This window comes from Aphanomyces astaci, assembly GCF_000520075.1.
Source record: "Aphanomyces astaci strain APO3 unplaced genomic scaffold supercont1.38, whole genome shotgun sequence".
Classification (NCBI taxonomy): domain Eukaryota; phylum Oomycota; class Saprolegniomycetes; order Saprolegniales; family Verrucalvaceae; genus Aphanomyces; species Aphanomyces astaci.
This window is the reverse complement of record NW_009798301.1, coordinates 133,330-145,356: the sequence shown is the minus strand read 5'-3', so window position 1 is coordinate 145,356 and position 12,027 is coordinate 133,330. Positions and strand designations below refer to the sequence as shown.

Sequence of the window (12,027 nt, the reverse complement as noted above, 5' to 3'; positions counted from 1 at the left end):
TCACCTAAAGACTACAAATAAATGCCTTGACTTTCGACAGCTACACTATTCCAACTTTGTATTGATATTATTTAGGAAAATATACCGTAATAACGATAGAACTGGACAAGCCCAACAGAAGTTACGGTTCAGATTTTCGATTGGTGAAAAATTGATCGAGTAATACTACGTAGTAGAATTTAAACCAACCGGCCTTTTTGTACGGAGATATATGGAACCAGGTTAATTTTTTGTTGACTTAAAACTATATCTATTAAATTTAAAGATTGAGCACAAACCAAACATTTTGGCCGAAAAGGGATATCAAGTATATCTTGGTGTTTGTATATAGCACTTATCCGTACGAACGTTTCGATTGTATCCGGATTATTCACAATGTTTAACCTAATTATCAGGTAAAAACGTAGCCAATAATGATTTAACGTCAACATTTCGTGGGTTTAACTGAAAGAACCGAGGCGTTTAATAGTAAAACGTCTCCTCCTGAGGATGGCCGATCTGTAGTTTTAGATGACTTGCGTGTCGGAGTGTGTCAGACGTCTAACACCTCTAACTTTTAATACTGGTCCCTCTGTCTGAAGTAGGTTACCCCGGGTTTTGCATACTAGTACACATGTAGAAACTAAATTTTCATCGTAGGCTACTACGGAGACCAAACAAGCTCGCGAATGATGGGGCTATCCATAGCAATTGCTATGGGATACCCATGGGATATCAGGTGGATAGTATTCATGCACTTTTTACTGGCCCTTTCTACTAAGTACCTCTGTCCGGAAGTACCTTGTTACTGGCCCTTTCTACTATGTCTCTGTCCGGAAGTACCTTTTTACTGGCCCTTTCTACTAAGTACCTCTGTCAGGAAGTACTAGTACCTTTTTACTGGCCCTTTCTACTAAGTACCTCTGTCCGGAAATACCGTTTGTAACGTGGTAAGCACGACAAAATACATGAGTTTGGCGGTGATGTGCCGTACAGATGTGTCATGTATGTTGGCCCGTTGCTGTAGAACGGTGCACGTTGCACGGGCACGATGCTCCGAGACACGGCGATGCCGCCGGACGCGGTCTTGACATGCGTCCACATGGCCGTGTCCATGTCTAGCAGCATGGCGATGCTTTTGTCAGCGAATGAATCGGAAGATGAACGAGATGATGGAAGAGTGATGTGGCTTGGAATGGTTGACGAGTAGACACTCGATCATGCGAGTCGTCCATGTCCATATTCGCGACGAGGGGCGTGTCCAGGGATGTTGTTGCTGTTGGTACGATCGTCGTTGCTGTACAACTTTCGAAAACGCCGCAGCAACTTCCAAGGAGCGTCCACCGCCAAATAATTCACCACCCTCGGCGGCAACAACCCGCCAGGGTCGACGTGCGCGATGAGCGTGACGTGGCAGCCGACTCATGAAGCTTGGGTCCCTACGACCACGACCACCGGACGGAGGATGTACCCCGGCAGGTGGTTCACCCCTCGCACAAACGAGTGGCTCGGAGCGGCGGGCCACGTGGAAGTGGACCTGGACGCGATGACAATCGTGGTCGCATCATCGTTCCTTCCGTCGACGGCCGACGATTGTTGCATGTTGGTGGTTGTCGTCGTTACCACTAAATCCCTGGCTTTGGTGACGAGCACGGGCTTGAGTTGCACGTGTCGAACTGTCCTTGCTGGGCAAGTTGCCCGGGACGTTGCACCTGAGAGGACAGACACGTGCGCGAACCATCTTGTCAAATCGCGGCATTTCCGCGTCATCGAGCAGCTTTGACGCTAGGAAGGATGCGCTGCATGATGGAATGATGCCTGTGGTCTTGACCGCATTCCACTACTGTAGCAACCCGGCACGACGCCGCGGAACACGGTGATGTCGTCCACGACCTTGACCTCAGTCCACAACCCCCCAGCGTCGTTGTCCTTGGACGCCGGTGACGACGTCGGCGACGACTCCATCGCCAAGAGAAGTCGTATGCTGTCGGCAGTGCCATCAATCTCCACGCTCGACTGTCTGTACAGATGATGGGTTTGGCGCAAGATTGCAGAATGCTGTCGAGTTGGGGAACACAATGTTGGTACCGTCACTCGGTCATTTCAACCAATCCACGACGTGTATCAATAAAAGCACCAATCACATGCTAGAAATGCCATTCATTTTATCCAATCAAAATATCTCATCCATCAGAACCTATGCCTAAGTTCTGAAGCGTCATGTCCAGGCGGTGGGAAACGTGCGAGAAACTTGCCCAGGAACAAGCAACCCATGCACAGACACACACATGCCTTGGTTTATCTAGTACGCAAACCCAAACTCGGCGGCATGGTTGTTGTCGGCGTTGCCGCCGCCGCCCGTCGTCCTTCGTCTCGAGTCTTCGTGGTCCTTCATCACGACCTGGATTCCCAGCTCCTCGAGGATCTCCATGGCTGCCAGCCACACCTCCGACTTGATCATCGCATGCTTCTTCGCGTCCAGTTCATCCGTGTACGTGTACAGGCGAACGCAGTACAACGCTTCCATCGTCACAAAGAAGAACTTGGCCTCGTTGTCCGCAGGGCCGCTGTAATCTTCATGGGACGTCAACCCCATGTGTCGGGATTGCAGCTAATGCAAACCCATACCGTTGCTGAGCAAACGAGGCAGACATTCTTGTTGCATTGTACCATCACGTGCAACTCGTGCAGCAGCGTCTCCAACAGCGCGACCGACGTATGCGGGTGCACATGGATGTCCAGCGTCACCTGCCGCTTCGGGCGCTGCGAGTAATTCACCTAATGTTGTTTCGAATGCGTTTCAAACGCGTTCAAAACACCTTGATGTACCATGGGTTTATACAGAAAGAAACTGTTCGGAACAAACACATTCGTGCTGTCCAGTGTCAAGATGACAGTGAACCGCAGCGCCACGCGCTGGACATGGCCGTGGACGGCGCCGACTTGGATGAACTCGTCCACTCGGAATGGGGCGTTCAGAACGAGGTACAATCCCCCCACGGCGTTGTGTGTCTAATAAGCAATGCTGGGTTCGTTTCGGAGAAACAAACGTCTCGTCCGTACGTACCGCGCCCGCAAATCCCAGCGCGATCGCGCCGCCCAGCATCCCCAGAAACGAATACTTTAACAACGACTGATCTTGCCACATTTGCAAGTAAATGTACATGGACACGATCACCAGCACCAACAGACGGAGCAACTACCCGAGCAAAATCCTGAAATGACGCGGGAGATATGACGACAGGACGTACCTTGATCGACTCGGAGATGACGACTTTCTTCGAGTTGTCGGCAGCTTTTCCGCCGAACCGTCGGATCGCGAGCTATGGAAGAGTGAGTTTGTGAGAGTAAGCTACGAGGAAGGGATGGAGGGAGGTACGGCACCCGATCGATGACGTTGAACACCGAGTAGATCCACATGAGGAAGAAGATGCCCCAGATGTAGATGTGGAAGCGGCATAGGTATGGCGACAGCAGACCCACGATGGCGGCCCCCATGCACAGTGTCGCGCTCAGAAGGTACGTCGTGGATGTCGTGCAGAACTTGACGTAGTCGTCCACGATTCTAAGGGTAGATTAGTCAGGAACAAGCTCAAGAGAGGGATGCACGTACTCGCGGACAAAGGGAAACTTGCCCAGGATGAACAGCATGAAGCTCAGTGTGACACGAGGAAGGAACGTCGCAAAGAAGATCATCGCGCCGGCGAGGATCAAGTACTCGACCGCTTGGCCTTGCATGCACACCCACCATGCTGGGATCTCATTGAGGGGCATGCAGCTGCTATCCTTCATGCATCTCGCATAGCCCACGGCGCTCGAACCTCCGTCGGCCATGACGACGCCCATGACACCCGTCAAGGCGGCCACTGCCAGGAAGCGCCGTTGTTTCATCTTGCATTATGCAGAATTCTCTTCGTATCCGTATCATCCGGATACATTTTGCCCCCTCCCCGGATAATGATATCCGGATAACGCTCCAAGTATTTCCTCCACGTCGTCAATAAGATGGAAGCGTACCCGGTGGAACTGAAGGAGGTGCCGCGCCCGCTAGTGGCGGCGTTGGGCCCCAAGGACCTCCAGGCGCGAGTGCTGCCGGTGCTTCGGTCGATCAACGAGGAGTTCGTGCCGCAGCTCCAGATCAAGTCCCTAAGCTTTGACCACCGGTTTGTGTTTCCCATCAAGAAGGACAAGTCGACGTCGTTGTCCCCGCCTCCTAGCAAGGGCATTTGGAAAACCGACTGGCTCAAGAAACATCACGAAGTGCTTCCGTCGGTCGTGCTCCTCTTGTACGCGTTCGAGCCTCGGTTGGCGACGCGGGACTGGGCAATCCAGGAAACGGTGATCCGCGACGAAGTGGAGGATCTGCGGCGGATGCTGTCGGGTCGCGACGTCAAGATCTTGCTTGTGCTCGTGCAGCTTCTGGACGACGCTGCCACCACCACTGCATCCCCTTCCACGTCTTCTAGCATGGTGAACGTTCCCAGCAGCGACGACCGGCTCCAGAGCCTGCGCAAGCGCGCCGAGCTCGACGCCAAGAGCGTGTGGCTGCTCAAGGACATCGTGTCCCGGACCCATCCGACGCTCATCAAGCTCGAGGCCGCGATCCGCATGAACGCGATCGAGTACTACAAGGCCCAGGCGAAGCGCGTGAAGAAGGCGAAGAACCCGTCCAAGCTCATGGCCGCGCGGCACAGCTTCAAGGTCGCGCACTATTACGAGTTCAGGCAGCACATGTCCAAGATGGTTTTGCATTACGAAGCGGCATACAAGAGCCTTTTGCACATGGCCGAATCGTCTTCTTCTGTTGAAGTCCAGACTCAAGTGCGGGCGGTGGCCGAGTTCGTGCACTTTAAGCTCGTGTACCACGCCCTCTTGACCAATCGCCAGCTTAAAACCGCCGTGGACCAGCTCCATCGTCACATGGCGTCCCCTGTGTCGCAGATTTCTCCGAATCACGATATATGCATGCACTGGGGGTACATGAGTCGGCAATACCATGTGTTTGGGCAGCTCATGGTCGAGGCGCAGCGGCGGGGCGGCCTCCCGCCGCCTACCGCCGCCGCGAACCCCATCGACTCGGATTTGTACAACGAAGTGTATCTGTACTTTTCCGTGGCGGCGAAATATGCGACACGGCGCCGCCTCGCCGCGGCCAAAGCGGGCTTGAGCTACGACCCAAACCACCACCAGCCACCAGTAGCTACTCCACCAGCAGCAGATATATCTCGTTCCATGTACCTTGGGATGGCCAATCAAAGGGTGGCGGAAACGTCCATCCCGCACGCCGCCCTGGCCATCCACCTGCTCACCCAAGCTTTGCACCACGTCACAGATGATGTGGCCCATCATCGACACCGTTTGAAACACCGCCTAGGGCTTCGGCTAGCGCTCGAACACCTCGCGAACCGCGAATACTCTGTCGCACGCCAACGCCTACAACTCGCGTGCACAGTATACATCCAAGAGCGCTGGTATGGTCTAGTGAGCGAAATCCTCGGCCACCTTGTCACATGCGCGCGCCAAGAACGTGACACGGCGGCGTTTCTAGACCTATCGATGCAACTTCTCAGTCCGAAACTCGAGCCCTATGTATCGGCGCGTGTCCGCGATACAGTGCACGCCAACTTGTTTGTCGCATTCGACCACGTAACCTCGTCGCAGATGACTTCGCTACCCGAGTTGAGCCTCGACGACGGGCGGCTCACGGCATCGCTGATCTCGGTAGCCATTCACTGTACAAACAGTGCATTGGTGGCTACGTTCGAGTCGAGTTTGCCCGTGGATGTGGCCTTTTATACCCTTGGGTTTGTATTCACTCAAGATGGAGGAGCTCCATGTGTGGTTGAACTGCAGCACGAGACGACAGCCGACCTGTTGCTGTCGCCGCACACCCCCCGAACGTTTCAAGTGCCTGTGACACCGTTTTCTGGCAACGGCGTCGTCGCATGCCAACAAGTTCGATTTGGGCTGCGGAATCGCCATCATGTGCCGTGGACGTGGACGTTGGCGGGGCCATTTGCGGCGCAACCACGTCACAGATTGGTGCGGCGCAACAGTTTTTTGCTGCCAGAAATCAACGGACGCGTGCCTGGCATGGGCCAAGGCGCGGGGTCGCCGTCGTTTCAAAGGGCGAATCTGCGACACGGCGCGGATACGTATCCGGATTCTTTGTTTCACCAAGTCGACAAGGCGACCGTCGACTTGATCTCGACGAGCCCAGTACTCGTCGACGGTGTCACATGTTTGGAGTTTGTTCTGCATGCCCCATCGACCGACCACGTGCACCACCCGCGCTGCGCCGTCACCATTGACGACCAATCATGTGCTACCGTGCTTGGCCCTGTATCGCAGGATCAGCTCATATCCCCGCAGCTGGCTCAGTCCGACCAGCGCTTTCAAGTCGTTGTGACGTGTCACAGCCCTGGCCCCGTACTTGTATCTGTGCACGTCGCGTATGAAACTACAAGGGGAGAGTATGTCCAGATCGATATACCGTTCACGGTGCACGCGGTGCTGCCTGTGACACTGTCGACAGCAAAGACAGATGGCGTGGCGACGGTCAATGGGAGTGGGTTTATGCTGGTCGCGCACGTCAAGGCGGCGGTCGCGCCGCTCCGAGTCCACAAGCTCGCGTTGACACATGTGACACCGTACGCCACAATTGTTCAATCTGGAAACGACGACGAATGTGCGACACTGGGCGCGGGGGACGCGCACAGTCTGGTGCTGCACGTGACCCCTCGAGAGGTCACAGTGTCACATATTCTCGCGCATGTTCTCGTCCACTGGTCATCCCTCGATCATCCAGAACATGTGGTCACGACGGAGCTGGCGCTGCCATCCATGGCATTTCAACCGGCGCCGCTCAGTGTCAAGATAGACGACATGCCAGTGTTCGGGACCCAAGGCCATGTGACATGGGTTCACGTGCGACTCACAAATCACACTATTTCAGGGTATATTGTGGACGTCCAGATTGCGTCTGACTCATCCGAGTTTCTTGTCGCGGGCGTCGTCGATGGCCACAACGTTCAAGTGCTCCCCATGGAAACAATTAGTGTGACCATTGGACTCGTGCCGTTGCACCCAGGTATGTACGCGGGGGTTTCGGGGTTCTGGGGGTTCGGGGTTTCATAGATGAGAATGTAGGTCACTTGACATTGCCCAAGGTTAAAGTCGTGCACGTGGACTCGAACGAGACGTTTCGAGCGACGGACCAACGTGTGACACTGTTTGTCGTGCCCGACAACCATACAACCAGTGCTGCCATGCTGCTTGCGTAGTACTAGTAGTAGTTAGTAGTACTAGTAGTACTAGTACTAATAGTACATTTCCGTAGGCATAACGAGGCGAGTTGGGGTTATACAGTACTATTAATACTTCTTATTCGTAGAGACATATACACTGATAAAGTTGTCCATACTACCTACTTCAAGTATTACTGTAATACCTCTGTCCAAGGTTGATTTTTTCACAGTAAATTCGGCAGCATTCTCGATCTTGATTTCAGTATACGATGTCGAATTTTGAATCTGAAAATCAACATGTAGTACAAGTTGTCCTATGATTGCCATGGCAATTGCCAAAATATGGTCCGTCGGAAAATATCAACTTGACTTTTGTATTGAATTTGGCCGTTTCGGCGAAGTTTGACATATAGAATTCACTGGCTAATTCGACGAGAATGCTCTTTCACCTCCACCAATTTACAGGCCAATCGGAGTAACTAGTTGAGGAAGTTCTGTTTTTCATATCAGTCGCCATCAGAGGTAGTAGTACAGTTACGAGTAGCCACCGACAGTACTTTAGCATACATATAGACAGACCTCTTGGTCAACGTTTCTACCTGCTTCTTAGTGTTAGTCATTTCCAACGTTTCTACCTGGATCTTAGTAACAGTAAATTGAAAGTAGTTGGAAATGAACAAGAGGTCAACTGATACAGTACGTTCAGTTGCTGATGGTAAAGCTGATGTTTGGTCATAACTGCTTACTTCATTTCTTTTCAGTCGCTGAGAACGTTGTATACAGTAAGTAGTTCACCACATTGATCATTTCTCTCCGTCTATTTCACCATATGCTCAAATCTCCGACCGCGGCACATTATTCGGTTAAACTGCGTTATTACTACACCATTTTTCCTATGAGTTCAGGATATTTTCGGTTTATTTCGTCCCATGCACAGCTAAGCATTCGTTATATTTCGTCCAGAGTGTACATTGTTGCAGGATATTTCGACAAATGTCCCCCTGATATGTCACCACAGATCCGGTATATTTCATACTAGGTTGTTCATGTTCCATATAGATGCACATCAAATAAATCGCAGATGGTAGATAGCGTTTTGAACTAGTCTAATACCGTGAATAAATATATTGACTGTAAATACATTTATTGATTTATATGAAAATGCATCTAAAACTGGACATTATTAGACGAAATATACTGCAGCCTGGTCGAACTATATCGAATGCTTGGCGAACATAATGGGACATGGCGTGAAACAGATTGCGGCAGACGAAAATATACCAGAAATATCCTGAACTTAAAGGAAAAATAGTGTAGGTTCTTTTGCCCGTAACTTCTGATCTATCAGGCCATAACTTGACATTCTGTAATTGATAATACAGTTTATTCATCCGTGACTGTAAATGTGCCGATATCTTGTTACTAGTAATGATGAATCAACCACTTGGTCAGTTTATTCATCCGTGACTGTAAATGTGCCGATATCTTGTTACTAGTAATGATGAATCAACCACTTGGTCATAATGTACACTACGTAGTAGTTACTCCGAGTATGAAACTAACTACCACTATGAGTAGAAACTATAAATAGTATATGACCACTGTTTCTTTTGAAACATGCACAGAAAAATGGACACTTGAAAGTCGTGCACCACCTGGTTGAATACGGTTGAACTTGCCATGATATAGCACATGTAGTTCAAAGCATATGCAAACCATCTTCAACTTCAAACTCCTGGTACTTCCGATCTTCTCTTGCCTCGATGATAGGTAACAGTGATGTACTATTCATAGTATAAGATTAGTACTGTATGCTCTCAGTTCGTGCCCGATTCTTAACTCATACAAGCATTGTAATGATTGTCTCAGGGTCTCATACAGTCAACAAACTTTTCCAGTGACATCAGTTTTCGACTCGTCATGGCAAGCTATTAATAGTGTGAAGCCTGAGACGATAAGGTGCTAGAGGTTTATTTCACTGTGTTACACTGTTAGAGGTTTGGCTGCTATACTACCATAACGTTAGCCGAAATAACCTGCGAAAGTCTGCGAAAGTGTTCATGCTACTACCGGATAAAGCGTATACTTGTCGCTTTTCGGGTAAGTATATGAACTTCTCTGGTCCAATTTGGGACATTTGGCGAATTTCGGCGATTGGCTTCTATTCGTCGTCGATTCGCCTTGGGCTAAACTATCGATGTACAGAGCGATTTCACTCACAATGTGTCCTTTGAAGAGTATATATATATATATATACAGACGCACATTGTATGTATGTAGACATCGATCTGGAAGTAAGTTACTACTGGTGTTGAGTATGTACTCGTGGTCATCAATGTGATTGCGAATATTCCAAGTCACGCGACCAAAGATACCCTTGTATCCAGAAATGTATCTACGTTACGACGCTTGGACAAGAATCGAACACTCATTTTTTTTATCGGCGCAACTTCAACCTAGTCGTTTTGTGGACGACATGGATGGATAGTTCATTGTGCACTTTGCCGTCGTCTACTCACTTGTTTCTTCCGTCCACAAGTCAACAATGGTATTGTTTGGACATCATCCATCGGCGCTGTCGCAGGTGCTGCTCGTGTCGTTCACTTGTTTCTGCTGCCCTGGCCTGTTCAACGCCCTCAGCTCTGTGGCCGCAGGCGTGTCTGACGAAACCATCGCGTACAACGCCACGGCGGTCCTGTACGCTTGCTTTTCCGTGGCCGGGCTGTTCGCGGGGGGTATTGTCAACGTGATCGGGCCCAAGTGGACTCTGTTTATCGGGACGTGGGGCTACGTTATGTATTCGTCTTCGTTGCTCGTCATGGACAAGAACTTGGACGTCGACACAAAGACGTACTCGGACGGCGCGACCAACTTCTTTTATGCGGCTAATGCGATTCTGGGCGTGTGCGCGGGATTCCTCTGGACTGCCCAAGGCCAAATGTGCATGGCGTACCCGACCGTGGAGACCAAGGGCACATACTTTTCCTACTTTTGGATCATCTTCAACCTCGGGGGAACCTTGGGGGGACTCATTACGTTCGGAACCAACTTTGACAACAACGGTGGCGTGTCAGCTTCCACAGCCACATACGTTGTGTTTCTCGTGCTCATGTCACTGGGTGCGTTCTCGGCTTTGTTTCTGGCCAATCCAGACAATGTCGTGCGCAACGACGGGTCGAGGGTGACAGTGGAGCACTTGCCCAACCCCGCGACTGAAGTTCTCGAAACGTTCAAGCTGTTCCTGGACCCCAAGATGCTCCTCCTCTTCCCCCTCTTTGCCTACTCCAACTGGTTTTACAACTACCACACGTTCTTCAACTCGTCCATTTTCAACAGTCGCACGGGCGGGTTTGCGTCGGCGTTCTACTGGGGCGCCCAGATGCTTGGGGCGTACGTCATCGGCGTGTACCTGGACCGCCCCGGCAACAAAAAGGCCAAAGCGCTGCAGTCCATCCTCGTCTTGACTGTGCTCATCTTTATCATGTGGGGCGTCGGGCTGTACGCGCAGCTCGACTTGGACTTGGGCCTGAAGGACAAGAAGAAGAACCTAGACTTGACCGACGGCCCGTTCGTGATCAAGTTTCTGCTCTACTTTTTCTACGGATTCAACGACTCGATCTGCCAGATCTGGGCGTATTGGCTCATGGGTCAGTTCTCCGACAACATGGCGACCCTGGGCCGGTATGCCGGCTACTACAAGGCCGTCCAGTCGGGCATGGCGGCCGTGGCGTGGCGTCTGGGGGGCATCCCCATCACCCCTGTAGCCAACGTCATCGTCAACTGGGTCCTCGCAACCGTTGGAATCGTGGGGGCGTACCTGTCGGTCCGGATTTACATGGTCAACTCCCCCGCCTCTGGGGACTTCGAGGGCGCCGAGACCCCCGACCCAACAAAGAAAGAAACGGTGTCGCAGTAGACGCAAATCATCGAGTCGTGTGCTTCTGTAAAAATATATAGTCGAATCGATTTCGGGGTTATAGTCAAATCGATTCGGAGCTGTCTGTAGAATCGCATGTCTTGAGAGAATGGATGATTCAAGAACTATCTATGCCAGTTTCTCCGCATTGGGCAAAACCATGTATATACTAGTCGTTTTATAGTATAGCTTGTACAAACTATAGTTTGTACAAGCTGAAATAATATCAGATGGATTCCAAAGCTATTTGGAGAATTGAAATTTGGGTGAATTGCACAATCAATACTACAAGTAGTATTAATAAGAGAATGGATTGAAGAACCGCCTAAGTCAATCAAATCACGTCGTGTCGAGTTTCTGCCAATCCAATCATTTGATTGGGCCAAGCCCCTCAAAACCACATATATCCTAATCTTTGTATAATATGGTTTGTATAAGTTTAAATATGTGCGTAGACTTCGAATCCATTGGTGTAGCATGATCCTAATCCTAATATTAAGGTTGGTTGACGTTTGGATGCTGTTGGATAAGACATGATACTTTCACGGATTTTAGAAATCCATAAAATTAACTAACGTTACGTAGTATTTTTATGCATTCGGGGAAGTTATTACAGTAGATCCGCACTTGCGTGGGATTTCAGGGCTAACGGAAGGCTTGGTCACTGCTTTAGGTTTGATCCAACTTCATCCAAATGTCATCCATGCAATAATTCACAGTCAACGATTGTATTATACTAAGTATTAAACATAGTACTGTATCCAAAAGTCTTAAATGGGAAATCTCGTCCATCCTACCCGGATTAATTCCCGGCCAGCAGCAATTTCCTGGCCAGCAAATGTCCAATTACAATCATCCAATGAAAATGATCTGACATAATTACGT

The 12,027-nt window shown here is 50.3% G+C and overlaps 4 protein-coding genes across 11 annotated transcripts; 2 read left to right on the top strand and 2 right to left on the bottom strand.

The window, feature by feature from the left end:
* Window positions 1–936: 936 nt before the first annotated feature.
* Window positions 937–2,023, bottom strand: H257_12054 (hypothetical protein). The gene has a single exon (XM_009839163.1). It carries the CDS (start codon window positions 1,747–1,749, stop codon window positions 1,402–1,404), a length of 348 nt encoding a protein of 115 aa, XP_009837465.1. The 5' UTR covers window positions 1,750–2,023; the 3' UTR covers window positions 937–1,401.
* A 102-nt stretch (window positions 2,024–2,125) lies between these two features.
* Window positions 2,126–3,967, bottom strand: H257_12053 (hypothetical protein). Of its 8 annotated transcripts, XM_009839158.1 has the most exons (7): window positions 3,593–3,967; window positions 3,364–3,544; window positions 3,231–3,302; window positions 3,047–3,178; window positions 2,809–2,991; window positions 2,650–2,757; window positions 2,126–2,590 (listed from the first exon to the last, which is right to left on the bottom strand). In XM_009839158.1, exons 1-7 carry the CDS (start codon window positions 3,868–3,870, stop codon window positions 2,282–2,284), a joined length of 1,263 nt encoding a protein of 420 aa, XP_009837460.1. In that variant the 5' UTR covers window positions 3,871–3,967; the 3' UTR covers window positions 2,126–2,281. The 8 variants fall into 8 exon arrangements, with proteins under 8 accessions (XP_009837460.1, XP_009837458.1, XP_009837463.1 ...); XM_009839156.1 differs by having other exon boundaries at window positions 2,809–3,178; XM_009839161.1 differs by having other exon boundaries at window positions 2,650–2,991.
* On the top strand, window positions 2,810–7,387 carry H257_12052 (hypothetical protein). Its single transcript, XM_009839154.1, has 3 exons — window positions 2,810–3,498; window positions 3,560–7,069; window positions 7,129–7,387. Exons 2-3 carry the CDS (start codon window positions 3,985–3,987, stop codon window positions 7,260–7,262), a joined length of 3,219 nt encoding a protein of 1,072 aa, XP_009837456.1. The 5' UTR covers window positions 2,810–3,498; window positions 3,560–3,984; the 3' UTR covers window positions 7,263–7,387.
* A 2,384-nt stretch (window positions 7,388–9,771) lies between these two features.
* Window positions 9,772–11,142, top strand: H257_12051 (hypothetical protein; the record flags this gene model as incomplete). The annotated part of the gene is made up of 1 exon (XM_009839153.1): window positions 9,772–11,142. The coding sequence occupies one exon, from the start codon at window positions 9,772–9,774 to the stop codon at window positions 11,140–11,142; it is 1,371 nt and encodes a 456-aa protein (XP_009837455.1).
* Window positions 11,143–12,027: the final 885 nt, after the last annotated feature.